The 27034-nt window shown below is 63.2% G+C and overlaps 2 protein-coding genes and 1 long non-coding RNA gene across 3 annotated transcripts; 1 reads left to right on the forward strand and 2 right to left on the reverse strand.

Annotated features, from left to right (window-relative positions):
- The first annotated feature begins 340 nt into the window (after positions 1–340).
- On the forward strand, positions 341–7659 carry LOC141978741 (uncharacterized). Its single transcript, XR_012636423.1, has 3 exons — positions 341–798; positions 1127–1361; positions 7423–7659. It is a non-coding gene; the product is annotated as an uncharacterized LOC141978741 (long non-coding RNA).
- On the reverse strand, positions 5282–10221 carry SERPINE1 (serpin family E member 1). The gene is made up of 9 exons (XM_074941062.1): positions 10094–10221; positions 9170–9432; positions 8641–8874; positions 8308–8502; positions 7974–8172; positions 7596–7696; positions 7365–7451; positions 7020–7103; positions 5282–6517 (listed from the first exon to the last, which is right to left on the reverse strand). The coding sequence occupies exons 2-9, from the start codon at positions 9429–9431 to the stop codon at positions 6480–6482; spliced, it is 1200 nt and encodes a 399-aa protein (XP_074797163.1). The 5' UTR covers position 9432; positions 10094–10221; the 3' UTR covers positions 5282–6479.
- Positions 10222–21486: 11265 nt separating this feature from the next.
- On the reverse strand, positions 21487–26297 carry TRIM56 (tripartite motif containing 56). The gene is given in 3 exon segments (XM_074941070.1): positions 21487–23938; positions 23941–24009; positions 26264–26297. Coding segments are annotated over 3 exon segments (2157 nt in total). The 3' UTR covers positions 21487–21884.
- Positions 26298–27034: the final 737 nt, after the last annotated feature.

Raw genomic sequence — 27034 nt, forward strand, 5'->3', positions numbered from 1 at the left:
CCTTCCGGTGAGCAGCCTGTCCGCAGGGCAAACAGCTCACACGGCTTCCACCTTCCTGGGTCTGACCTCGGAGCCTCCAGCCTCCTCTGCCCCTCCGGGCGCTTCCCACAGCCAGTCCGCCCAGGCAGGGCTCCTGGGGAAGCCAGAGGGTCCTGCACCCCAACTTCGCAGTCAGACGTGACTCTCAGCCAGCCAGTAAAACAGAAGGTTTATTAGACGACAGGAACATGGTCTAAAACAGAGCTTGCAGGTGCAGAGAACAGGACCCCTCAGCTGGGTCCATTTTGGAGGGCAGTGAGCCAGACAACCACGTCTGCCCTTCACTCCATGTCCTAGCCAGCCCCAAACTGAAACTCCCTCCAGCCCCCCCTCCTCTGGGCTTTGTTCCTTTCCCAGGCCAGGAGGTCACCTGATTCCTTTGTTCTCCAACCCTTTAGCTCTCACCTTGCAGGGGGGAAGGGTCCAGGCCATCAGTTGCCAGGAAACAGGGTGTCGGCCATTCTCTGTGTCCAGACCCCTGCACACACCTGCCCTCTAGGGCTCTGCAGTGATCATACACCCTTACCCCACCACCTAGATACTTAAGAACTGCATAAGGGAAATTGAGGCACCCCCACAATATTCGGAGGAACCATTAAGAACAGTCCCACTTCGTCACACCCCCGCACCACGGAGCCGTGCAGAGAGCTCGCCGACCACGCACAGGACCGAGCGAAGGGGGTGCTGAAGGCCGAGCTGAGCCCCGCACCCAGGGGGAAGCCACCCCCTGCCAGTCGGAGGCCGCCACCCTGCCAGCAGGTAAGAAGGCCAAGGGCCTGCCCCATAGAGGAAGGAGTGGGTGGATGGCACACCCCTGCAATAAGGGCTGACCCCACTGCTGCGCGAGGGGGCATGTGCTGCAGGGAGCAGGGCTTGGGGGGTGGTGGTGGTGGGGGGGGTTCCCCTTGCAGCAAGTGCTACCCCCCAATGCCATGGGGCAGGGCTGAGTTCGCCTGGAGTGAGCCCAGTGAGGCTTACGTCTTGCAAACGTCTCTGAGGAAGCTCATAGTAGGTAGGTGATATGGAAGGGGGGGGTTCAGCTGTTGTGACCTGCACTGGATGTGCCATGTTTGTCTTTCTTCCACAGGACAGAAGCGGCTTTGTCTGTACAAAGTGCAAGCTGGTCTCCATATTGGAAGAGAAGATTGAAGGTCTGGAACAACAGATAACGACCCTGCGTTGTATACGAGAAACTGAGGATTTTCTGGACAAAACTCAGGATAGGCTTCTAGGGGCACAAAGCTCTAAAGATATAGAGCAGGTTGCACAGAGGAGCCAAGAGGCCAGTGAAGAAGCTTTGCAACATGTGACCTCCAGAAGAGGTAAGCGGAATGTCCGGGTTCCAGTAACACAGACACAGGTAACCAACCGCTTTCATGTTCTCTCCACAGGTACCATTGCGGAGAGTGGACCAGATGATATGTCTGGGGGGAGAAAGCAGAAGGAGACTCCGCTGGCTGGAAGGCATGAGATGCGATGTCCTGAGGTTGGGGGTTCCACGACCACCACTCCCAAGAGGAGAAGGCGGGTGGTGGTGGTCGGGGACTCTCTCCTCCGGGGGACTGAGTCATCTATCTGCCGCCCTGACCGGGAAAACCGAGAAGTCTGCTGCTTGCCAGGGGCTAAGATTCGCGATGTGACGGAGAGACTGCCGAGACTCATCAAGCCCTCGGATCGCTATCCCTTCCTGCTTCTCCACGTGGGCACCAATGATACTGCCAAGAATGACCTTGAGCGGATCACTGCGGACTACGTGGCTCTGGGAAGAAGGATAAAGGAGTTGGAGGCGCAAGTGGTCTTCTCGTCCATCCTCCCCGTGGAAGGAAAAGGCCTGGGTAGGGACCGTCGAATCGTGGAAGTCAACGAATGGCTACGCAGGTGGTGTCGGAGAGAAGGCTTTGGATTCTTTGACCATGGGATGGTGTTCCATGAAGGAGGAGTGCTGGGCAGAGACGGGCTCCATCTTACGAAGAGAGGGAAGAGCATCTTTGCCAGCAGGCTGGCTAACCTAGTGAGGAGGGCTTTAAACTAGGTTCACCGGGGGAAGGAGACCAAAGCCCTGAGGTAAGTGGGAAAGCGGGATACCGGGAGGAAGCACAGGCAGGAATGTCTGTGAGGGGAGGGCTCCTGCCTCATACTGGGAATGAGGGGCGATCAACAGGTTATCTCAAGTGCTTATATACAAATGCACAAAGCCTTGGAAACAAGCAGGGAGAACTGGAGGTCCTGGTGATGTCAAGGAACTATGACGTGATTGGAATAACAGAGACTTGGTGGGATAACTCACATGACTGGAGTACAGTCATGGATGGTTATAAACTGTTCAGGAAGGACAGGCAGGGCAGAAAAGGTGGGGGAGTAGCACTGTATGTAAGGGAGCAGTATGACTGCTCAGAGCTCCGGTACGAAACTGTGGAAAAACCTGAGTGTCTCTGGATTAAGTTTAGAAGTGTGTGCAACAAGAGTGATGTAGTGGTGGGAGTCTGCTATAGACCACCGGACCAGGGGGATGAGGTGGATGAGGCTTTCTTCCGGCAACTCACGGAAGCTACTAGATCGCATGCCCTGATTCTCATGGGTGACTTTAATTTTCCTGATATCTGCTGGGAGAGCAATACAGCGGTGCATAGACAATCCAGGAAGTTTTTGGAAAGCGTAGGGGACAATTTCCTGGCGCAAGTGCTAGGGGAGCCAACTAGGGGGGGCGCTTTTCTTGACCTGCTGCTCACAAACCGGGTAGAATTGGTGGGGGAAGCAAAAGTGGATGGGAATCTGGGAGGCAGTGACCATGAGTTGGTTGAGTTCAGGATCCTGACACAGGGAAGAAAGGTAAGCAGCAGGATAAGGACCCTGGACTTCAGGAAAGCAGACTTCGACTCCCTCAGGGAACAGATGGCCAGGATCCCCTGGGGGACTAACATGAAGGGGAAGGGAGTCCAGGAGAGCTGGCAGTATTTCAAGGAATCCCTGTTGAGGTTACAGGGACAAACCATCCCGATGAGTCGAAAGAATAGTAAATATGGCAGGCGACCAGCTTGGCTTAACGGTGAAATCCTAGCGGATCTTAAACATAAAAAAGAAGCTTACAAGAAGTGGAAGGTTGGACATATGACCAGGGAAGAGTATAAAAATATTGCTCGGGCATGTAGGAAAGATATCAGGAGGGCCAAATCGCACCTGGAGCTGCAGCTAGCAAGAGATGTCAAGAGTAACAAGAAGGGTTTCTTCAGGTATGTTGGCAACAAGAAGAAAGCCAAGGAAAGTGTGGGCCCCTTACTGAATGAGGGAGGCAACCTAGTGACAGAGGATGTGGAAAAAGCTAATGTACTCAATGCTTTTTTTGCCTCTGTTTTCACTAACAAGGTCAGCTCCCAGACTGCTGCGCTGGGCATCACAGAATGGGGAAGAGATGGCCAGCCCTCTGTGGAGATAGAGGTGGTTAGGGACTATTTAGAAAAGCTGGACGTGCACAAGTCCATGGGGCCGGACGAGTTGCATCCGAGAGTGCTGAAGGAATTGGCGGCTGTGATTGCAGAGCCCTTGGCCATTATCTTTGAAAACTCGTGGCGAACGGGGGAAGTCCCGGATGACTGGAAAAAGGCTAATGTAGTGCCAATCTTTAAAAAAGGGAAGAAGGAGGATCCTGGGAACTACAGGCCAGTCAGCCTCACCTCAGTCCCTGGAAAAATCATGGAGCAGGTCCTCAAAGAATCAATCCTGAAGCACTTACATGAGAGGAAAGTGATCAGGAACAGTCAGCATGGGTTCACCAAGGGAAGGTCATGCCTGACTAATCTAATCGCCTTCTATGACGAGATAACTGGCTCTGTGGATGAAGGGAAAGCAGTGGATGTATTGTTTCTTGACTTTAGCAAAGCTTTTGACACGGTCTCCCACAGTATTCTTGTCAGCAAGTTAAGGAAGTATGGGCTGGATGAATGCACTATAAGGTGGGTAGAAAGCTGGCTAGATTGTCGGGCTCAACGGGTAGTGATCAATGGCTCCATGTCTAGTTGGCAGCCGGTGTCAAGTGGAGTGCCCCAGGGGTCGGTCCTGGGGCCGGTTTTGTTCAATATCTTCATAAATGATCTGGAGGATGGTGTGGATTGCACTCTCAGCAAATTTGCGGATGATACTAAACTGGGAGGAGTGGTAGATACGCTGGAGGGCAGAGATAGGATACAGAAGGACCTAGACATATTGGAGGATTGGGCCAAAAGAAATCTGATGAGGTTCAATAAGGATAAGTGCAGGGTCCTGCACTTAGGATGGAAGAACCCAATGCACCGCTACAGACTAGGGACCGAATGGCTAGGCAGCAGTTCTGCAGAAAAGGACCTAGGTGTGACAGTGGACGAGAAGCTGGATATGAGTCAACAGTGTGCCCTTGTTGCCAAGAAGGCCAATGGCATTTTGGGATGTATAAGTAGGGGCATAGCGAGCAGATCGAGGGACGTGATCGTTCCCCTCTATTCGACACTGGTGAGGCCTCATCTGGAGTACTGTGTCCAGTTTTGGGCCCCACACTACAAGAAGGATGTGGATAAATTGGAGAGAGTCCAGCGAAGGGCAACAAAAATGATTAGGGGTCTAGAGCACATGACTTATGAAGAGAGGCTGAGGGAGCTGGGATTGTTTAGTCTGCGGAAGAGAAGAATGAGGGGGGATTTGATAGCTGCTTTCAACTACCTGAAAGGGGGTTCCAAAGAGGATGGCTCTAGACTGTTCTCAATGGTAGCAGATGACAGAACGAGGAGTAATGGTCTCAAGTTGCAATGGGGGAGGTTTAGATTGGATATTAGGAAAAACTTTTTCACTAAGAGGGTGGTGAAACACTGGAATGCGTTACCTAGGGAGGTGGTAGAATCTCCTTCCTTAGAGGTTTTTAAGGTCAGGCTTGACAAAGCCCTGGCTGGGATGATTTAACTGGGAATTGGTCCTGCTTCGAGCAGGGGGTTGGACTAGATGACCTCCTGAGGTCCCTTCCAACCCTGATATTCTATGATTCTATGACCCTACACCCCGTTTATCAGCCCCCGCTACAGCCTGTGCCCCCACCCCAGCCCCTTCCCACAGCCAGCGGGCGGGGATCGGGGCTCAGAGCACAGCATGGGTGCCGGCGGGTGGGCCCGTGGATCCGGAGAACGCAGGGGGCCAGGGATAGGGGCAGCGAGCGAGGCCGGGGCAATACCAAGCCGACACCGTGTTTCCATAGAGATTTTTTTATTGCTTTTCTTACATCTCAAAAGTGGAATAGAAACCATTTCATTCAAAAATCCATATACACACCCCCACACGTGGGCACATCCCATACAAGTACAGAAATCCTGCCTCGCCGCAAAGGGGAGAGGGTGTCCCCACGCACCAAAGCCCCCAGAGGGGGTATAGGGAAATGGATGGTGCCGCAGGGCGGCTAAGGTCACAGCCCTTTAAGGCACTGCTGAGCGGGATGCCTGGGGTCAGTGGTGGGGTATTTAAATCCCCACCCTGCGTGCTGTTCCTTTCACACCGAGGAGGAAGCTGCGGGCGGTGAGGGGGTGGGAAAACATGACTGTCCAAGGCCCACACCACCTCAGTTATTTTTAAACAGCTGCTGATATTTTTGGGGGGCTGCGTGCGGCTGGTGAGGGTGACTCACCACTGGCCCTTATCTGCACGCGCAGCCCTGCCGGCCGCATGTGCCGATTGCTTCACCCGGCTTCCTGCACGGCAGGGGAGCGACACAGGCCGAGAGGAGGGCCGCCCGCCCGCCCTAAGGCGCCCGCCGAACTGTCAGAAGAGCAGCTCTTGAGGGAGAAACGGGGAGTTTGTGCTTCCACAGTGGACAAAAGGTTAGAGCGGCATCGCTCTGGCTGCCCCTTTGGGGCACCCCCCTCGCCCATCCACCCCATGCAGGCCCCTCAGATGCAAACAAACCTAGGAATATATTAGGTCCTCTACAATATATTACTCTCCCATACATTCATGCCCAGCCCATGGGGGGCCCCCCAGCCCCCCTGACCGAGAAGAGGGTTCCTGACACCCCCCCCAGAGGAGAGGGTGAGGTAGCAGCCTCCAGTGCAAACCCCCTGGAATCCATGCAAGTCCTGGGGCCCGGGCATGGTAGGACCAGGGGAACTGAGTCGCTGTGGGGTAGATGCGAGCCCCAGGCTGGGCCCCACAGGGCGACAGCATACCTGGGATTTCCGGCCATCAGGGACAGCCCAGCGACTGCTGTCCGACATGGTGCCACCGCTGGGTGGCATGGGCCCCCTTGAGGGGCCTGCTGCCCTGAAATCCATGGTGGGGAGCGAGGGGGGGGCAGGGACACCCCCAGAGAGTCAAACTGAACAGGACAGGCACCTCCTCCTCACGCTGGGAGGGGTGGGTGGGGCAGAGCCCCTGCCCCCAGAGATGGGCTCGCTTCCCAGTCTGCTCCTAGCGCAGGGGGGTCCCCGCGCTCAGGGCTCCATCACCTGTCCCATGAAGAGGATGGCACCTGGGGGGCAGAGAACAGGGGGGTGAGTGGGTGGGGGAGTCGAGATGGTCACAGCTGGCCTCCTCCAAACCTTGCCCGCCCCACTGCTCCCCCTCCCCACACCACTCTCTCCTTCCCTCACCGTAGGCCAGAGGGCGCAGGCCCACACCAAGCTGTACGGTGCTGAGCCCCTGCCCCGTCCTCTGACAGCTGGGACGGGCGGCAGGGTGCCAGGGTAGGTGGGCCCCATGGCTGAGCCCTTCCTGGCATTCCTCAAGCCTTAGGGAAGAGGCTGGGCACTGTGGGTTCTCTCCCTGGCTCTGGGAGGGGAGAGGGGGCTGGTGGATGAGAGCAGGGGGTCAGGGAGCCTGGACTCCTGGGTTCTCTCCCCGGCTCTGGGAGGGGAGAGGGGGCTGGTGGGTTAGACCGGGGGTGGGGCAGGGAGCCCGGACTCCTGGGTTCTCTCCCTGGCTTTGGGAGGGGAGCAGGGTCCAGCTGTTCAGGACACAGGACTGATCCTCACCTGTGGGGTTATGCCGCACCATGAAGAGGAAGGGCCGGTCCATGATGATCTCCAGGGGGGCCATCCGGGCATAGAGGATGGCGGCTGGAAGAAAGGAACCAGACGTTACCCCCGGGAGTCGGCTGGGCTGTCCCGCTAACAGAGCTGCGAGATGTCGGCCCCACCCACCTGGGGCCACAGCGCTCAATGCCCCCGTGGGATGGGCCATGGCAGACTAGAGGGGCTCTCCGGCTGGGCCCCACTGCACCCCCAGGCCGGCCAGCTGAGGCAAAGCCGTGGGATGGGGAGCTCCCAGGCCAGCCCCCGGTGCACCCCTGGGAGCCATCAGGCCAGTGATCCACTCACCTGTAGCGGAGGAGGCTTTGGTGCCGCTCTCATTCACCTCGATCTTCACCTTCTGCAGGGCCTGGGCCACGTACAGAGACTCCTCGGCTGCGAGAGAGAGAGACAGAGAGCCGTGAGCTGGGGTCCCGGCCCCGGCGCCTCCCCCCTCCCAGCACCCGAGGGACGAAGCACAGGCAGGTAGGAGACAGAGCGGGCGGAGGGGGCATCCCCATGCAGGGGTGAGGCCCTCACCTGAGAGGCTGGTGAAGTCCGCGGCGCTGGGGTTGAAGACGTCCCTCACACCCAGCTGCTGCAGGGGTCGGCGCAGGTCGGATTCGCTCTCCAGGGAGAACCTGTAGGGGGGCGAAGTAGGGGCTCAGCACCAGGAGTGGGGTGGTGGAAACAGTTGCAGCCCCCCCAGTGTCTGCCCCGGGAGTGTGGGCACAGAAAACCCCATGAAGTACCACATCGGCACCAGGGCTTCATCTACTGCCCTGGTGCAGAAATAGAACCCAGGAGTCCTGGCTCCCAGCCCCCCCTGCTCTCACCCACCAGCCCCCACTCCCCTCCCAGAGCCAGGGAGAGAACCCAGGCATCCTGGCTTGAGGACAAGGGGGGGTGGGTTCTCACTTGGGAAGCACGAGCAGCCGGGGCACTCGGGTCATGTTAGTCTTCCACTCGCCCACCAGCCGGGCGTCGAGGACCCGGGTCAGGGCGGCCAGGGGCACCTCTCGGCGGTAAGGGGCGGCGATGAGCATGCTGAGCGTTTCCCCGTGGTACGGCAGCTCCACCACATCGTAGTCCACTTGGTCCGGGGTGGAGAACTCGCCTGGGTGGAGCAGGGAGAGACGGGGTTAACAGGGCAGGGTAGGGCAGGGCAGGGCCACCCCCCCCCACCCCGCCCGGGCTGGGCAGTGTCAGACCCACCAACCGCCCCCCACCCCCAGCAGGGGGCGCCACTGACCGTAGTTGAACTTGGCCATCTGCTCCATCATGGGCACCACCACGCTGCTCCCGTCCGACTTGTGGAAGACACGCCAGCGCGTGGCCGCCTCCGGGAAGGGCAGCTTCCAGAGCCCCTTGAAATACACCGCGTTCACCAGCACCAGGCGGGTCAGGTCGTCCACGGTGCCCGGCCCCAGTAAGTCACTGATCATCCCTGCAACCACGGGCGGGGGGTGGGGTCAGAGGGCAATGGAACCCAGGAGTCCTGGCTCCCAGCCCCCCTGCTCTGACCCACCAGCCCCCACTCCCCTCCCAGAGCCGGGGAAAGAACCCAGGAGTCCCAGCCGCTCACCGTGGGTGCTGTCCTGGACCCAGGCGTTGATGATGAAGCGAGCCCGCTCGCCCTCCGTGAAGTTGACCTGTTTGACGGTCTGGCGGAAGGCACGGGTGAACGTCTTCATGAACCCGGGGGCCAGCCCCAGGTCCCGCTGCACGAAGAGCGCGTCAGCAACGTCCACCTTGTCCTGGTTCTTTGGGGCCATCAGCTCCTTGCGCAGCCACCGCAGGGCCTGGGGGACGCCCCGCTCTGCAGGGGAGGCATGGCTTGTCAGGGCAATGAAGGGTTAACGCTATGAAGGGTCTCTCGCCCAGTGTGGAGACGGGGCAGGGCAGCTGGTTATATGGGGACCCCTCGCCCGGCGCTGAGATGCGCCCATGTCTGGGGCAGGGTGTCTGGTTATCCAGGGACCCCTTGCCCGGCGCTGAGATGCAGCCACCTCTGGGGCGGGGCGGCTGGTTACACAGGGGCCCACTCGCACCATGCTGGGGCATTAGGACCAGCACTGACTGGTGGGGAGAGTGCCCCCTCCCCAGCCCCTTACCATTGACCCCATACTCCATGGCTGCCTTGATCTGACTTCGGCTCTCCCCAGCAGCTGCCATCTGCAGCATGGCCAGCACAGAGGCCACCCCGAAAGGCGAGAAGGCCACGTTACGATCCGGGGATGCCTTGGCCACCTCCCGGAAAACCTTCACCCCAAAGTCAGCAGAGAGATGGGCCACACGGGAGCCGATGGGGTGGCGCAGCGGGTCGGCCACGCACAGGAGGGCCATGCCGGCCAGAACCACTAGTGGGAGCTGCATCCTAGAGGGAGAAAGCAGGAAGGGTTAGAAAAGAACCCAGGAGTCCTGGCTCCCAGCCACGCACGGTGCTCTAACCCCGGAGACCCCATTCCACTCCCAGGGCTGGGGAGAGAAGCCAGGAGTCTGGGCTCTCAGTCCCCACTGATCTAACCCACCAGACCCCATTCCCATCCCAGCACTGGGGAGAGAACCCAGGAGTCCTGGTTCCCAGCCTCCCTGCTGTAACCCCCAGCCCCCACTCCCCTCCCAGAGCCGGGGAGAGAACCCAGGAGTCCTGGCTCCCAGCCCCCTGCTGTAACCCCCAGCCTCCACTCCCCTCCCAGAGCCGGGGAGAGAACCCAGGAGTCCTGGCTCCCAGCCCCCTGCTGTAACCCCCAGCCCCCACTCCCCTCCCAGAGCCGCGTGGAACAGCAGCGCCCAGTGGCGCCTCTACTCGCCCCCCCTACAAACTGCCCACAGCTCCCCGTAAGCCCCCCCGCTGCGATGGGGCAGCTCCCTCCCCCAGCCAGGGGGCCCCAACCCCAGGCCGATTCCAGCCTGGACACCCCGCCACCCCCTAAGCATGGGCTGTCCAAGGGCGCACGCCCCGGGCCGGCTCCAGAGAGCCCAGAGCCCGGCCCCCGGTGTGTGTGTGCGTCCCCCACCCCAGCCGCTGTCCTCACCTGGAGACGTGCCGGGACCCAGAGGCTGTGCCAAGCGCCCCGGTCCCTCCGCCTTATATGCGCTCTCCGTGCGCCCAGGGCGCAGGAAGCCGGGTGAACTCATCCCGCCCCGCCCCCCCCTCGCCTCCTCCTTCTCCTCCCCCCCTCTGTGTGGGGGACGGGACACCCCTCCACGGCTGCAGTCCCCGGGTCCTAGCGCCTGGCTTTGTGTGTGTGTGTGTGTGGGGGGAAGCCAGCAGGGCGGGGGGTTGGGGTTCCTGTCCTGTCCCGACTCCCCTCCCCGAGGGCTGCTGGCATCGGGGACCCCAGAGGGCAGGCGTGGCCCTGTGCCCTGATGCGCTCACTGTGGGCCCCAGCCCCCCACACTGCCATCCTCACCAGGGGGGTGTGATACCCCCAAGATAAAGGGGGGGGCTGAGTCCCTTTTGCTGCCCCCAGTGCACAGTGACCCCCCCAGGGGACAGCATCCTCTGCTGCCCCCCCCCAGTGCATATCCCCCTTGCTGCCAGTTCTGGCCCTGGGGGGATGAGGGGGGCAGAGCTGGGTCAGACTGGCGGGGCTGTGTTGGGGGGCAGAGCTGGGGGACGTTGCTATGGGGAAGCTCTGGAACAAAATAAACAAGAAGCCTGTCTTGGCACTGTGTGTGTGTGTGTGTGTGTGCGCGCGGGTGCGTCAGACAGGCCTGTCTTGGCAGGGTGTGCGTGTGTGTGTGTGTGTGTGTCAGACAGGCCTGTCTTGGCAGGGTGTGCGTGTGTGTGTGTGTGTGTCAGACAGGCCTGTCTTGGCAGGGTGTGTGTCAGACAGTCCCTGTCTCACGGGGGTGGGGGGTGTCAGACAGCTGTGTGTGTGAGGGGTGTGCGCTGGGACAGATGCAGTGTCTGCCTGGGGAAGTAGTGTGCATGGGGCGAATGCCTGTTTCTACAGGGAGGAGGTTCTCAGCATGTGAACTTGGGTGTGGAGGTGTGAGTCAGACCTGTGTGTGTGTGTGTGTGTGTGTCTGGGTGTCTCTGTGTGTGTGTGGTTGGGTGTCTCCCTGTGTGTCTGGGTGTCTCTGTGTGAGTGCCTGGCTGGGGGTGTCCGTGTGTGGCTGGGTGTCTCCGTGTGTGTGTGTGCGGTTGGGTGTCTCCCTGTGTGTCTGGGTGTCTCCGTGTGCGTGCCTGGCTGGGGGTGCCCGTGTGTGGCTGCGTGTCTCTGTGTGTGTGTGTGTGCATGTGATCGGGTGTCTCCGTGTGCATGTGTGTGTGTGTCTCTGGGGGCTCTGGGTGTCCCAGCCCAGGGGCAGGGGGACACAGGGTCCAGAGGAAGGCGGGGCTCATGGGAACATCCCCACATCCTTCCCCCAGCCCTGATGACCCACCGTCCCACAACCTCATCCTGCATGGCCCCCTCTCCCCCGTCCAGAGTCACTCTGAGCTCCCCGGGGCCCCCTTTCTGGACCACAGCCTCCCAGCTCTCCCCCTCCAGCTTGGGACCCTGCTCCACCCTGAAATGCTGGGGGGAGGGAGCGTGTGAGCTTCGGGGGGCTTCCCCCCAAGGGAGCGTTCCCCCCCCCAGGGCTGAGCCACACCTTCCCAGAGTGGCCTGTCATGGGTGAAACCACTGTCCTCCCGATGACCGCCCCGGGATTCCCCCCCCAGCGGGGCTGATGTCAGCCCCCTTCCTGTGGGGTAACAGGAAGGCCGCCTGTGGGGAAGTTTCACAAAGGGACTGGAATGTTGGCAAAGACTGGGGGAAACACATGGAGGCGGGGGGGGGGGGGACGGCCTGCGCTTGGTGGGGTCATGAACCGGGTGGGGAACTGGGGGGGCGGGGGGGTGACTCCCAGCTTCTATTTTTGCCCTTGGCTACAGACCACTTCCAAAAATAGCCCTTGGCTTTCACTTCCCTGGATGAGAAACTCACAACCCAGCCCCCCACCCCCCAGGACGCCTGGGTTCCACCCCACCCCAGCTGGGCAGGGAGTGGGGTCTAGGGGTTAGAGCTGGGAGGGTGGGGGCTGGGATCCAGGACTCCTGGGTTCTCTCCCCAGCTATGGGAGGGGAGTGGAGGCTGGTGGGTTAGAGCTGGGGGGCTGGGAGCCAGGACTCCTGGGTTCTCTCCCTCTGGTGGGACATGTACCTAGAATCGCCCTGACCGTTTGCTCTCCCCGCGCCCAGATCCCATCACAGGCCTGGCTGGGGGCGGGGGCAGGAGCAAGGGGCAGGTGTGCGTGGGGGTCTGGCAGGCTGAGAGAATGGGAAGCACCAGGTTTGCTGTGGGGCAGGGGCAGCTGGGGGCAGTTAGCTCCATGCCCCAGGCTGCCCCTGGGCCTTGTGTCCCCGGCTCCTGAGTCAGAGCTGGCCCCTCACAGCCTCAAATTCCTGGCTGCCCTGCCACGGCTCTGACTCCGGGGGGGTCCCCAGCTCCAGCCTTATTGCAGGGGGTTGGAATCAGAGGGGATGGACCCCTCCCTTCCACACTGGGGCAGCAGCCTGAGGTCCCCATTTAGCTCCCCGCAGAGCCCTGGGGACTGGCTCCCCCATGGGCCCGTTGAGAAATAGGAGGCACAGGGCCCCCTTCTGTCTCCTGAGCTGGGCGGGAGCGGGCAGGGCCATGTACAGACATTGGGTGGGGGGCAGAGACTGTGGTTTGGGGGTCTCTGACCCCAGCCTCGCCCCACAGCTGTGACTCAGGCCTGCGAGCCCCGTGCCTGCTGCCCACGCCGGCCCTGGGCTGCTCACATCTGGTCCCCATCTCACTGTGGCCGGGGCTGGCTGCCAAGGGGAGCTTTGAATCCCTGCTGGTTCCCCAAGACTCCAGCAGCCCCCGCAAACTGGGATCTGACTCCGAGTGCTGAGAAACAGGGACAGGGCTGCCGTGCCCCCGCCCCCACAGCCCCCCGCTGCTGCCAGTGACCCCCAGCCCCCGCTCCCCTCCCGGAGCCAGGGGGAGAACCCAGGAGTCCTGGCTCCCAGCCCCCCCCCCGGCTCTAACCCACTAGCCCCCAGTCCCCTCCCAGAGCCGGGGAGAGAACCCAGGAGTCCGGCTCCCAGCCCGCCCACTCCCCGCTCTAACCCAGCAATCCCCTCTCCCCTCCCAGAGCCGAGGAGAGAACCCAGGAGTCCTGGCTCCCAGCCCCCCCCTGCTCTAACCCACCAGCCCCCACTCTCCTCCCAGAGCCAGGGAGAGAACCCAGGAGTCCTGGCTCCCAGCCCCCCCCTCTCTAACCCCAGCCCCCACTCCCCTCCCAGAGCCGAGGAGAGAACCCAGGAGTCCTGGTTCCCAGGCCCCTGTGTCTGCTGGTGACTGGACGAGGGGGCGACCGGCAGAACATTCCATCCCAGCCACTCATCATCCAGAGCCGCCGGCCAGGGTCTCCCCACAGTGACCAGGGGCTGAGCCGGCATTCCTGACCCACTCGCTCAGAGCCTGGGCCTGGACGGGGGTCTAGTGGTTAGAGCCAGGGGGCTGGGAGCTGGGACTCCTGGGTTCTCTCTCTGACTCTGGGAGGGGAGTGGGGGCTGGTGGTTAGAGCAGGGGAGCTGGGAGCCAGGACTCCTGGGTTCTCTCCCCGGCTCTGGGAGGGGAGTGGGGGCTGGTGGGTTAGAGCAGGGGGGCTGGGAGCCAGGACTCCTGGGTTCTTTCCCTGGCTCTGTGAGGGGAGTGGGGGCTGGTGGGTTAAAGCAGGAGGGCTGGGAGCCAGGACTCCTGGGTTCTCTCCCCGGCTCTGGGAGGGGAGTGAGGGCTGGGGGCTTGGAGCCAGGACTCCTGGGTTCTCTCCCCGGCTCTAGGAGGGGAGTGAGGGCTGGGGGGTTAGAGCAGGGGGGACTGGGCGCCAGGACTCCTGGGTTCTCTTCCCTGACTCTGGAAGGGGAGAGGGGGCTGGTGGGTTAGAGCAGGGGGCTAGGCACCAGGACTCCTGGGTTCTCTTCCCTGGCTTTGGGAGGGGAGTGGGGGCTGGGGGGTTAGAGTCAGGACTCCTGGGTTCTCTCCCTGGCTCTGCGAGGGGAGTGGGGGCTGGTGGGTTAGAGCCAGGAGCAGGTCTGGGGCTAGGCTGGATCCAAACCCCAAAACCCAGAGCTATTTCCGCCTCTGACGGCACTGCGGGGGTGGCGGGGGCCGTGGAATCCCTCGGACTCCAGAACTTTCCATGCGCCGGGGAACGTTTTGGGAGCTAAAAATAGCCAGCGAGGCCCCCCCCACTGGGCCAGCACCTTCCAAGTGACCCCCTGCAGGGCCAGGGGCAGGGGGCAGGGCGGGAGGAGGCTGGCCTATGACCCATTCCCTGCCTTCCCAAGTTCCCCAGCCCGGGGCAGATCAGAGCTGGCGCCCCCAATCCCGCTCCGCGGGGTTCCCCTTTGGAGGCAGCCACAAAACACCCTGGAAGTGGCCAGGAAGTGCCCGGGGGGAGGGAGGAAACAGGTGGTGTGGGGCGTGCGCTGGCGGGAGGACGCCGACCCGGAAAAAACAGCTCCCGCGGTTCCCAGCCCCCCAGCAGCTGTCCCAGTGTGGGGATCCCCAGCCTGTCATTCCCTCCAAGCGTGGGGCAGGGGAAAGTCTGGTGCCAGCTTCTGGGAAACCACTGAGCGGTTTGTGGGGGCGGGCGTGAGGGCAAGGGGGTCACTGGGGGAAGAGCCGGGTCAGGGTGGAGCTGGGAGGGCTGCTGCCGGAGGGCTCACCTGCAGAGCAGCAAGCTTGGGGAGCTGGGGGGGTGCTAGGGCCAACCGGGACACTCCTGGGGGGCCAGGAGGCTCTGCAAAGACGTGCCCCCCCACTGCCCTGACCACCCACCCCCATTCCCAGACACCCCGTGTCCCCACAACTCCCAGCTGGGGTGCTGGCTCCCAGAGGGGATCCCCGCCCCCCTGCACCAGGGCGTGGGGCAGCCGGATCCCTGAGGCTGTTTACCCAGCTGGCTCTGGGGGAAGGGCTGGAGGGTCAATATTGACCCAGAGGGAGAGCCTGGCACCCCAGTGGGGCTTGGGGCAGGGCCCCAGACACCCAAACTCGGAGCCGGGGGGGGGGAGCAGTGTGGGGGCTCCCTTGGCAGGGTGGGGGGGCCAGGACTCAACCCGGCACTTTCCCTGAGTGCTCTCAGCAGGATGAGCCATGGCTTTATCACGGCTGCTCCGGGCGCCTGCTGCTACCGGCCCATGTTCTCGACTTGACTCACGGCCACATCACCCTGGCTGCCAGACCGAGCCTGGGGGCGCCGCAGGCCGGGGGGGGTGGGTGTCTGCACCCCCGTTCCTCCCCCCCGGGTCTGGGCCGCGCCCGCCCGACAAGGCCCCAATCTCGGCTGGGTCTGGCCAGCGCCCGCCCGACGGGGCCCCGATCCGGGCTGGGTCTGGGCAGCGCCTGCCCGACAGGGCCCCGATCTTGCCTGGGTCTGGGCAGCGCCCGCCCGACAGGGCCCCAATCTCGGCTGAGTCTGGGCAGCGCCCGCCTGACGGGGCCCCGATCTCGGCTGAGTCTGGGCAGTGACTGCCCGTCGGGTCCCGATCTCGGCTAGGTCTGGGCTGCGCCCGCCCAACAGGGCCCCGATCTCGGCTGGGTCTGAGCCGCACCCGCCTGATGGGGCCCCGATCTCGGCTAGGTCTGGGCAGCGCCTGGCGTGACGGGGCCCCGATCTCGGCTGGGTCTGGGCAGCGCCCGCCCGACGGGGCCCCGATCTCGGCTGGGTCTGGGCAGCGCCCGCCCGACGGGGCCCCGATCTCGGCTGGGTCTGGGCAGCGCCCGCCTGACGGGGCCCCGATCTCGGCTGGGTCGGGGCAGCGCCCGCCCGACGGAGCCCCGATCTCGGCGGGGTCGGGGCAGCGCCCGCCCGACGGGGCCCCGATCTCGGCGGGGTCTGGGCAGCGCCCGCCCGACGGGGCCCCGATCTCGGCGGGGTCTGGGCAGTGCCCGCCCAATGGGGCCCCGAGCCCTGGGGCCGGGTGGGAGCCGGCGCCCCCTCGAGAGCACAGGCCCCGCGTCCTATTGGCGCTGTATTGGGGCAGCTCCCTGGGCCTCCCCCATGGGGCAGGCTGGGAATTCCCGGCACAGGCATGGGTCCCGTCACGGCGCCCCCCGGCCCCCGGGAGCAGCTCTCCCGGCCCAGACGGTGACCCTGGTTTCCTCTCCCGGTGCAGACGCTTCCTTCCTGGCACTGCTCCCATGTCTGCCGAGCAGGGTCTGGGAGCTGCCAGCCGCCTTTCCCAGAACCCAGGTGTCCGGGGGGCACCGCGGCCCCCCTGGGGTTTGCACGCGCAGGCTCCTGCTGTGGCATCTCCGCCCCTCCCGGTTCTGGGCATTTTCCCAAAATCTCCAGCTCCCGGAGTCACGGGAGCCCGGCCTCGGCCCTGTAGTCAGACAGACGGCGCGGGGAAAAGCTGGGGGACGTGGCTCTGAAAACGGGGGCCGGGTCGGGGGGTCACCTCCCAAATCCTTCAGCAGGGGCGGGGGTTGGGGTAAGAAATTGCCCTTAAAATCGCTGGGGTCCCGTCCCCCAATCCCTGATCTTTGGGGTTTGGCCACGAGGAAAGCTCAGCGCCCCCCAATTCTGCCCTCGCTCCCCCCCCTTGAGCAGGGGCCAGGCCCCCCTGGAGTCACGGTGCAGGGGGCCCGGGGCCGGCGTCTGACGCAGCCGCATCCCTGGGGCTTGGGGGCATCTGGCGGGGCCGGACATGGGGCTAGGGGGCACCGAGGGGCCGGGCTGGGGGGCAGGCGCGGGGGGGGGCCTGTGCGGGAGCCCTGGGGCTGGGGGGGCATTGGCCAGTCGCAGATGGACAGACACCAAGATGGCCCCCGGCACAGAGCCCCACACGCCTCCACCCCCCATCTCCCCACCCTTCCCCTGCCCCCCATCCCTCCTCCACCCCCCATCTCCCCACTCTTCTTCCCCTGCCCCATCCCTCCTCCACCCCCTATGTTCCCACCCTTCTTCCCCTGCCCCACATCTCTCCTCCACCCCCCATGTCCCCACCCTTCCCCTGCCCCCATCCCTCCTCCACCCCCTATGTTCCCACCCTTCTTCCCCTACCCCACATCCCTCCTCCACCCCCCATATCCGCACCCTTCCCCTGCCCCACATCCTTCCTCCACCCCCATCTCCCCACCCTTCCCCTGCCCCACATCCTTCCTCCACCCCCATCTCCCCACCCTTCCCCTGCCCCACATCCTTCCTCCACCCCATCTCCCCACCCTTCCCCTGCCCCACATCCCTCCTCCGCCCCCCATCTTCCCACCCTTCCCCTGCCCCACATCCCTCCTCCACCCCCCATCTCCCCACCCTTCCCCTGCCCCCCATCCCTCCTCCACCCCCCATCTCCCCACTCTTCTTCCCCTGCCCCATCCCTCCTCCACCCCCTATGTTCCCACCCTTCTTCCCCTACCCCACATCCCTCCTCCACCCCCCATATCCGCACCCTTCCCCTGCCCCACATCCTTCCTCCACCCCCATCTCCCCACCCTTCCCCTGCCCCACATCCCTCCTCCGCCCCCCATCTTCCCACCCTTCCCCTGCCCCACATCCCTCCTCCACCCCCCATCTCCGCACCCTTCCCCTGCCCCACATCCCTCCTCCACCCCCATCTCCCCACCCTTCCCCTGCCCCACATCCCTCCTCCAGCCCCCATCTCCCCACCCTTCCCCTGCCCCACATCCCTCCTCCAGCCCCCATCTCCCCAGCCCCTTCCCTGGACCCCTCCCAGCACATGGCCCCCAGTGTGACCCAGGCTCCCCCCTCCTGAGTCCCCCAAGTGCCCTGCCCCCTCCTGAGCCCCTCCTGACCCTCTGCTCCTCCCTGCTCCCTCCTCCTGAGCCCCCTCCTGCTCCCTCCAGCCCTGCCCCCCAGTACCCCGAAGCGCCCTGCCCCCTTCGTGAGCCCCCTACTCTCTCCTGAGCCCCCCAAAGCACCCTGTCCCCCTCCTGAGCCCCCTGAGCCCTTCTGAGCCCCCCAAGCGCCCTCTGCCCCCTCCTGAGCCCCCGTCCTAATCCTCCTCCCTCCCTCCCTCCTGAGTCCCCTGCTCCCCCCTCCTGAGTCCCCCAAGTGCCCTGCCCCCCAAGCCCCCTGCTCTCCCCTCCTGAGCCCCCCCAAACCCCCTGCCCCCTCCTGAGCCCCCCTGTCCCCCTCCCGCTCCCCCCTGCTTCAGCCCCCTCCTGAGCCCCAATAAGCGCCCCGCCCCCCGAGCCCCGTGCCCCTCCTGAGCCTCCTGCTGCCCCTCCTGAGCCCCCCATTCCACCCCCTGCAGCGCAGCCCCCCAATTGCCCCCAACCCCTCCTAAGCCCCACCGCACTCCCTGTAGCCCATCACCCCTGCTGAGCCCCTGCCCCCTTGTGGACTGATCCCAGCCCCCCAACTGATCTCCTGCCCCCTCCTGGCTCCCCCGCCTGCCCCCCAGTGCAGCGCCCCCTGCTGGTCCCCCCCCCCAGGACAGAGTCACCAGCCGCTAGATACAATCCATCTCTGTTTATTGGCGGGTCGTTCTGGTTTTACACCCCGAGATGCAGGGCGGGTCGGACAGACAGCCCCCCACCGGGCCCCTACCGACGCCATCGGTGCCCCCCTCCCACACCCAGCCCACGGTGGCTCCTGGGCGAGCCCAGTGCAGTGGGGCCATATGGCCGGGGCCCCATATCGCTTGGCTGGATCCCCGCCCATTGGCACAAAGTGCGGGGGGGCAGTTTGGGTCTGGTGCCTTCGGGGGCCGTTCTCCCACCATCCCACAAACCAGTGTCCCCCCCCCGCCCAGCATGCCGGGACAATAGGGCAATCCCTTGCACCCTCAGCCACAACCCCTGCGCACACAGGCTCATGCTCAGTGCACATTCACCCGTGCATGCTCACGTTGCTCACACTGACACTAACACACTCATTGCACACGCACTCCTCAAATACTCCCCCTCACAGATCACAGACACACACACACGCACACACACACACACAAATGTGCGCACCAACACACGCTAATGCATGTACTCACTGTGACGAAGAGAGACTGTTCTTAACGTTTCCTCTGAATAGTGTGGGGGTGCCTCAGTTTCCCCTAGGCAGTTCTTAAGTATCTAGGGGGTGGGGTAAGGGTGTATGATCATTGCAGAGCCCTAGAGGGCAGGTGTGGGCAGGGGTCTGGACACAGAGAATGGCCGACACCCTGTTTCCTGGCCACTGATGGCCTGGGCCCTTCCCCCCTGCAAGGTGAGAGCTAAAGGGTTGGAGAACAAAGGAATCCGGTGACCTCCTGGCCCGGGAAAGGGACAAAGCCCAGAGGTGGAGGGGCTGGGGGGAGTTTTCAGTTTGAGGCTGGCTGGGGACGAGGAGTGAGGGGCAGACGGGGTTGTCTGGCTCACTGCCCCCCAAAATGGACTCAGCTGAGGGGTCCTGTTCTCTGCATCTACAAGCTCTGTGTTAGACCATGTCCCTGTCGTCTAATAAACCTTCTGTGTCACTGGCTGGCTGAGAGTCCTGCCTGACTGCGGAGTTGGGGGGCAGGACCCTCTGGCCCCCCCAGGACCCCTCCTGGGTGGACTCGCTGTGGGAAGGGTAGAGGAGGCTGAATGCTCCGAGATCAGACCCAGGAAGGTGGAAGCCAGGTGAGCTGTGTGTCCTGCAGACAGGCTGCTCCCCGAGAGATTACCAAAAGAAACGACAGCATTTGCTCAAGAAACTCCCTGAAAAAGCACATGATCAAATCTGCACAGACACATCTGGAACCCCGACCTGGGGTATTCTATCTACTACCCAAGATCCATAAACCTGGAAATCCTGGGCGCCCCATCATCTCAGGCATTGGCACCCTGACAGCAGGATTGTCTGGCTATGTAGACTCCCTCCTCAGGCCCTACGCTACCAGCACTCCCAGCTACCTTCGAGACACCACTGACTTCCTGAGGAAACTACAATCCATCGGTGATCTTTCTGATAACACCATCCTGGCCACTATGGATGTGGAAGCCCTCTACACCAACATTCCCCACAAAGATGGACTACAAGCCATCAAGAACACTATCCCCGATAATATCACGGCTAACCTGGTGGCTGAACTTTGTGACTTTGTCCTCACCCATAACTATTTTACATTTGGGGACAATGTATACCTTCAGATCAGCGGCACTGCTCTGGGTACCCGCATGGCCCCACAGCATGCCAACATTTTTATGGCTGACTTAGAACAACGCTTCCTCAGCTCTCGTCCCCTAACGCCCCTACTCTACTTGCGCTATATTGATGACATCTTCATCATCTGGACCCATGGAAAAGAAGCCCTTGAGGAATTCCACCATGATTTCAACAATTTCCATCCCACCATCAACCTCAGCCTGGTCCAGTCCACACAAGAGATCCACTTCCTGGACACTACAGTGCTAATAAACGATGGTCACAAACACCATCCTATACCGGAAACCTACTGACCGCTATTCCTACCTACATGCCTCCAGCTTTCACCCTGACCACACCACACGATCCATCGTCTACAGCCAAGCTCTGCGATACAACTGCATTTGCTCCAACCCCTCAGACAGAGACAAAGACCTACAAGATCTCTATCAAGCATTCTTACAACTACAATACCCACCTGCAGAAGTGAAGAAACAGACTGATAGAGCCAGAAGAGTACCCAGAAGTCACCTACTACAGGACAGGCCTAACAAAGAAAATAACAGAACGCCACTAGCCGTCACCTTCAGCCCCCAACTAAAACCTCTCCAATGCATCATCAAGGATCTACAACCTATCCTGAAGGACGACCCATCACTCTCTCAAATCTTGGGAGACAGGCCAGTCCTTGCCTACAGACAGCCCCCCAACCTGAAGCAAATACTCACCAGCAACCACACACCACACAACAGAACCACTAACCCAGGAACCTATCCTTGCAACAAAGCCCGTTGCCAACTGTGCCCACATATCTATTCAGGGGACACCATCACAGGGCCCAATCACATCAGCCACACTATCAGAGGCTCGTTCACCTGCACATCCACCAATGTGATATATGCCATCATGTGCCAGCAATGCCCCTCTGCCATGTACATTGGCCAAACCGGACAGTCTCTACGTAAAAGAATAAAGGGACACAAATCAGATGTCAAGAATGATAACATTCATAAACCAGTCGGAGAACACTTCAATCTCTCTGGTCACTCGATTACAGACCTAAAAGTGGCAATTCTTCAACAAAAAGACTTCAAAAACAGACTCCAACGAGAGACTGCTGAACTGGAATTAATTTGCAAACTGGACACCATTAACTTAGGCTTGAATAAAGACTGGGAGTGGATGGGTCATTACACAAAGTAAAACTATTTCCCCATGTTTATTCCCCCCCCCCGCACCCCCCACTGTTCCTCAGATGTTCTTGTCAACTGCTGGAAATGGCCCACCTTGATTAGCACTACAAAAGGTGTGTGTGTCCCGTCCCCCCGTCCCCCCCACACGCTCTCCTTCTGGTAATAGCTCACCTTACCTGATCACTCTGGTTACAGTGTGTATGGTAACACCCATTGTTTCATGTTCTCTGTGTATAAAAATCTCCCCACTGTATTTTCCACCGAATGCATCCGATGAAGTGAGCTGTAGCTCACAAAAGCTTATGCTCAAATAAATTGGTTAGTCTCTGAGGTGCCACAAGTCCTCCTGTTCTTTTCACAGAGAGGAGACTCCCCCAGAGTCCTGCCTGGCTTCGTAGGGAGCAGGTCCAGAGCATCGCCCGGGGACTCCGGGACACTCACACACACACACACACAAACACACAGGAATGCACATACAAACACACACACACACACTCTTCTCAGCTCTCCCCTGCCTGTGTCCCGTTCCCGCCCCCGCCGCTCAGTGATGCGGGTACTGGATGTGGAAGACATGGACGGTGCCGTCGCTCAGCGCCACGGCGAAGTGCCCGTCCCCGGTGACGGTGGCCACCCGGGCTCTCTCGATGCCGTGCCGGGTGGTGAGGAAGGGCCCCAGCGCCTCCCCGCCCGGCCCGAACGCCATCACCTTGTTCAGCTCCCGCAGGGCCACATAGAAATGGCCCCTGTCGTCGGCGCAGACGGCCCCCGGCTGGCACCCCTCCAGCCGCTCCTCGCCCAGCTCCGCCAGCAGCTGCCCATGGCCGTCAAACGCCACCACGCTGCGCCGGTGCCAGTCCGAGGCCACGTAGCGGCCGCCCCGGCCGGCCACGAACACCATGGCCAGACGGTCGTGCCCGTCCGGGAAAATCTTCTCCACCAGCTCTCCCCGGGCATCGTAGACCTCCAGGTGCCCCGCCACGCTCACAGCCACGGCGGCGCCCCCCTCCGCTGCTGCCGTGATGGCGTGGCTGGCCTGGGTGGGGCGCAGGGCCTTCTGCCAGACCAGGGCGCCGTCCCGCTCCGCCAGGTAGAGCCGGGAGCCGGCGGTGTAGGCCACCCGGCTGCCCACGGCCGCCACGCTGCAGGGGGCCACACCCCCGTGGACCGGGATGGCGTCCCGGAAGTCCCCCTGCAGCGAGAAGCACTTGAGGCTGCGGTTCTCCTCGTCGGCCAGGAGCAGCTCCCTAGGGCCCAGGGGGCAAATCCCCGTGATCCGGGGCCGGTGCTTGTCACCGGGGACCCGCCCCGAGAAGCTGCAGGAGAAGCGGGCGATGGGGAGCGGCCGGCACGGCGGAGGATGTGGGGCAGGGGCCGGCGGCTGCGGGGCAGGGGCCGGCGGCTGCGGGGCAGGGGCTGGTGGCCGCGGGGCAGGGGCTGGTGGCCGCGGGGCAGGGGCGTCATGCTGGCCACTCTCCTCCCCTTGGCCGTCCGGCTCGGCCTCGCCCAGGTCCAGCTGGAAGAGGCCGCTCAGGCTCTGGAGTTCGGCGCGGACGACCAGCCGGGGGCGCGGCCCCCCAAGGGGCTCCCAGCGGAAGCCCCGGAGCCGGCCGAGCCGCTGGCTGATCAAGGCCTCCAGCGAGACGATCTCCACCGGCCGGCCCAGGGCCAGCACCTTGCGGGTGACGTCGGCCGTGCCGCGGGCCAGCTGCTCCTGCAGCTCCAGCTCGGTCCGGAGCAGGCCGGCCGCCTTCTCGCGCCCTTCCACGTGGCGCCGCAGGGCGGCCAGCACCTCCTCCTGCTGGGCCAGCAGGCGCTGGGCCACACCGGCGCAGGCACGCTTCACCACGTCCCGCAGGCCGGCCTCGTGCCGCCGCAGCTGCTCCAGCTCCTCCTCCAGCGCCGCCCGCCCCCGGGCCACCCGCCCCGCCGCCTCCTCCACGCCGGCCAGCAGCTCGGCCACCCGGGGCCGCCGGGCCGCGGCCGCCTCCTCCAGCGTCTGGCAGGGGTGCTCCAGGTGCGGGCCCAGCCGGCACTCCCGGCAGATGGGGCCGGCGCAGGGCTGGCACAGGAAGCGCAGCTCCTCGGCCGGGTGCTCGGGGCACCGCACGGCCTGGCGCTGCCGGATCTCCTCGTCGTGCTCCCCGGAGAGGTAGCCCTGCAGGCTCACCAGCCGGTGGGCGTGGGTGAGCCGGGAGCAGCGGTGGCCGGCGGCGCAGGTCTGGCACAGGCTGTCGGTGCAGTCCAGGCAGCGGGAGACGGCCGGGCGGCCGTCCTCCTGCCCGATCAGCGGGCACAGGGCGCAGGTCAGCCCCGCCTCGCCCACCGGCCGCAGCAGCTCCAGCAGCCCGTTGACGAAGAAGTTAGTCTTGAGGCCGGCCACCCCCTGCGGCAGGGACACGTCCTCCCGGCACTCGGGGCACCGCAGCCCCAGCCCGTCGCCCAGCAGCCCCTCCAGGCAGCCCTGGCAGTAGGTATGCAGGCAGGGCAGGATCTTGGGCCGGCGCAGCCGCTCCAGGCAGATGGGGCAGGTCAGGAAGTCGGTGGCTAACGCGTCCGAGAGGGACGGGGCGTCCGCGGCCATGACGCCACGGCAAAGGGGGGGGGGTCGTACCCACGGGGCCCGGGCACCGGCAGAGACACAGCGGCAGGGAGTCTGCTGGAAGCACCTAGGACGGGTATGGAGAGGTTACGGGATGCAGAGCCAGGGCGCCTGGGTTCTCTCCCTGGCTCTGGGAGGAGAGTGGGGGCTGGTGGGTTAGAGCAGGGGGGGCTGGGAGCCAGGACACCTGGGTTCTCTCCCCGGCTCTGGGAGGGGAGTGGGGGCTGGTGGGTGAGAGCAGGGGGGGCTGGGAGCCAGGACGCCTGGGTTCTCTCCCTAGCACTGGGAGGGAGTGGGGGCTGGTGGTTAGAGCAGGGGGCGCTGGGAGCCAGGACTCCGGCATTCTCGCTCTGGGAGGGGAGTGGGGGCTGGTGGGTTAGAGCTGGGGGGTGGCTGGGAGCCAGGACGCCTGGGTTCTCTCCCCGGCACTGAGAGGGGAGTGTGGGCTGGTGGGTTAGAGCAGGGGGGCTGGGAACCAGGACGCCTGGGTTCTCTCCCGAGCACTGGGAGGGGAGTGGGGCCTGGTGGGTTAGAGCAGGCGGGGCTGGGAACCAGGACTCCTGGGTTCTCTCCCCAGCGCTGGGAGGGGAGCGGGGGCTGGCGGGTGAGAGCAGGGGGGGCTCCAGCTCTGTTTGCAGTGGGGTGCCGGGGGGAACCCTAGGGGAGACGCAGCTGGGCCTGTGGGGGGGGGGGGAGTTACCTCAGCCCGGGGGGGCGGTTCAGGCCTCTCGACTCCCCGCAGTGCAGGCTCCGGCGTCACGGTGGAGAAACGAAAGTGAAAGTGGGGCCCAGGGGCCGGGTGTTTCCGAGCCTTCGGTCCCCCAAACTTGCATGGGAGAGCGACCCCCGGGCTGCCAAACACCGGCCCCCAGCCCCACAGGGCCCTGCCCACCTCCCAGCCCCCCCGCACAGCCCAAAGCCCTCCCGCCGCCGTGGCAAGCCCCGCCCCCAGGCCCCCACCAAATCCACAGCCCCTAGCCCCCCAGGGCTGCCCCCATCATTTTGCCCCCATCCTCGGGCCTCAGTTTCCCCATTTGGGCAATGGGGGTGGCCCTGCCCCCCATCCAGCCTGGTCGCAGCTGGTGGTCTCTGTGCTCGAAGAGCTTTGAGATTAACGTGGGGGGGGGGGGAGGTGACTGCAGCTCTGGGCACCTGGCCTCTGGCTGAAGGGGGTGAGCCCAGGTGTCCTCCCCGCACCCGCAAAATCGCAATCCTCTGCCCCGGCTCTGCACCCCCCGCTGGTGCTGGAGGGGAGAGTGCAGTGCGCACGGCTGTGTCTGGGGGGAAGACGGGGGTGCGTTTGCACGGCCGCATTTGTGTCTTCTTGTGCACGCATGTGCGTGCGTGTGTCCGCGCATTTGTGTTGCTCTGCGAGGATGTTTCTGCACACGGGGCTCTGTGGTTTGTGTAATGAGTGTGTGTGTCACGGGCTCCATGGGGGTGCAGGTGTGTGGTTAATTTCTGTGTGCAGGGGGTGCGTGTCTGCGGGCGGTTGTTAGCCTCTTTGCACCTCTGTACGTCTCACTGTGTTATGTTGCCACGTCTACTTGTGAGCACGTGGCTCTAGGTTTTCTGTAATGTGTGTGAGTGTGTAACAGTTTCATTTGTCGGTGTGGTTAGTGTGTCCATGTGTGTGCGCGTTACTGAGTGTGTGTGTGAGGTCAGTGTGTGTGTGTAGACTTGCGTGAATTAGTGTCAGTGTGTCCGTGTGTGTGTGAGGAGACATGACATGGGTTAGTGTCAGTATGGTCCGTGTGTGCGCACAGATGTGTGTGGGTTAGTGTCAGTGTGTCTGTGTGTGTGCAGACGTGTGTGTGTTACTGTCGCGGAGTCCCCGGGCGATGCTCTGGACCTGCTCCCTGCGAAGCCAGGCAGGCCTCTGGGGCAGTCTCCTCTCGGGGAGCAGCCTGTCTGCAGGACACACAGCTCCCCCGGCTCCCCCTTCCTGGGTCTGACCTCGGAGCCTTCAGCCTCCTCTGCCCCTCCGGGCGCTTCCCCCAGCGAGTCTGCCCAGGGGGGGTCCTGGGGCGGCCAGAGGGTCCTGCCCCCCAACTCCGCAGTCAGACGGGACTCTCAGCCAGCCAGGAAAACAGAAGGTTTATTAGACGACAGGAACATGGTCTAACACAGAGCTTGTAGGTGCAGAGAACAGGACTCCTCAGTCAGGTCCATTTTGGGGGGCAGAGAGGCCAGCGCCCCATCTGGGCCCCCCTCCATTTCCCCAGCCAGCTCCAAACTGAAACTCTCCAGCCCCCCGTCCTCTGGCCTTTGTCTCTTTCCCGGCCCCTGATCTCTTTGTTCTCCAACCCTTCAGCTGGCACCTTGCAGGCCATCAGGAGACAGGGTGTCGGCCATTCTCTGTGCAGACACCATCACACTGGCCCCCTAGGGCTCTGCCACAATCCCACCCCCTTATCCCCCCACCTAGAGACTTAAGAACTGCCTAGGGGAAACTGAGGCACCCCAACAGTATTCAGAGAAAACATTAAGAACAGTCCCGCTTCGTCACAGTTACTATCAGAGTGTGTGTGTGTGTGTGTGTGTGCAGGTGTTGGCCTGCGCCCGTGCAGCTCTGTGCGTGCGGCCGTGCGAGGTCTCTGGGTTCGCACTGGGTCGCCGTGTGAGCCAGACTCCCCGGCTCTGTGCTTGCGTTGCTTGGGGGTGGGTGGCTGGCTCCTCGGGGCCGCGTGTGTCCGGGCCACAGGGGTGGGGCCCGTGCCCTGGTTTCTCTGCGTCCCTCCGTGCGTGCAGGGCTCGGGGAGGGGGTTTCTCTCTGGGACGCTGTCGTGCGTGTTTGCACACCCAGGTGCGCCGCGACGTCCGTCTCTCGGGGCAGCGCTGTCGACCCACCGGGTCTGTGCTGCGACCCTCAAGGGGTCCCGCTCTTCCGTTCCCCGCGGCCTCCAAACCCTCGGGGCGGGACCTCCAGGGTCCCGCCCACCTGCTCCTGGTGGGGAGTTGAGCGCAGCCGGCCTGGCCCACGGGCAGTGCGCTCGGGGGCTTGGCGTGCGGATCCGGCTTGAAGAAGAGCCACGAGAAGGGTTTGAAACCCGGCCGGAGCGCGGGGGAGCCTCCCGGAGCTTAACCCAGAG

Source organism: Natator depressus, chromosome 28, assembly GCF_965152275.1.
Source record: "Natator depressus isolate rNatDep1 chromosome 28, rNatDep2.hap1, whole genome shotgun sequence".
Taxonomy (NCBI): Eukaryota; Metazoa; Chordata; order Testudines; family Cheloniidae; genus Natator; species Natator depressus.

What these genes read in the sequence shown, in the direction of transcription:
- SERPINE1 (XM_074941062.1), bottom strand. Translation starts at nt 9,431, where the DNA reads ATGCAGCTCCCACTAGTGGTTCTGGCCGGCATGGCCCTCCTGTGCGTG. An exon ending in CATGGAGTATGGGGTCAATG is followed by an intron (nt 8,875 to 9,169) that starts GTAAGGGGCTGG and finishes CCTCCCCTGCAG; the next exon opens with AGCGGGGCGTCCCCCAGGCC. An exon ending in GGTGCGGCATAACCCCACAG is followed by an intron (nt 6,518 to 7,019) that starts GTGAGGATCAGT and finishes TCTGCCCCCCAG; the next exon opens with GTGCCATCCTCTTCATGGGA.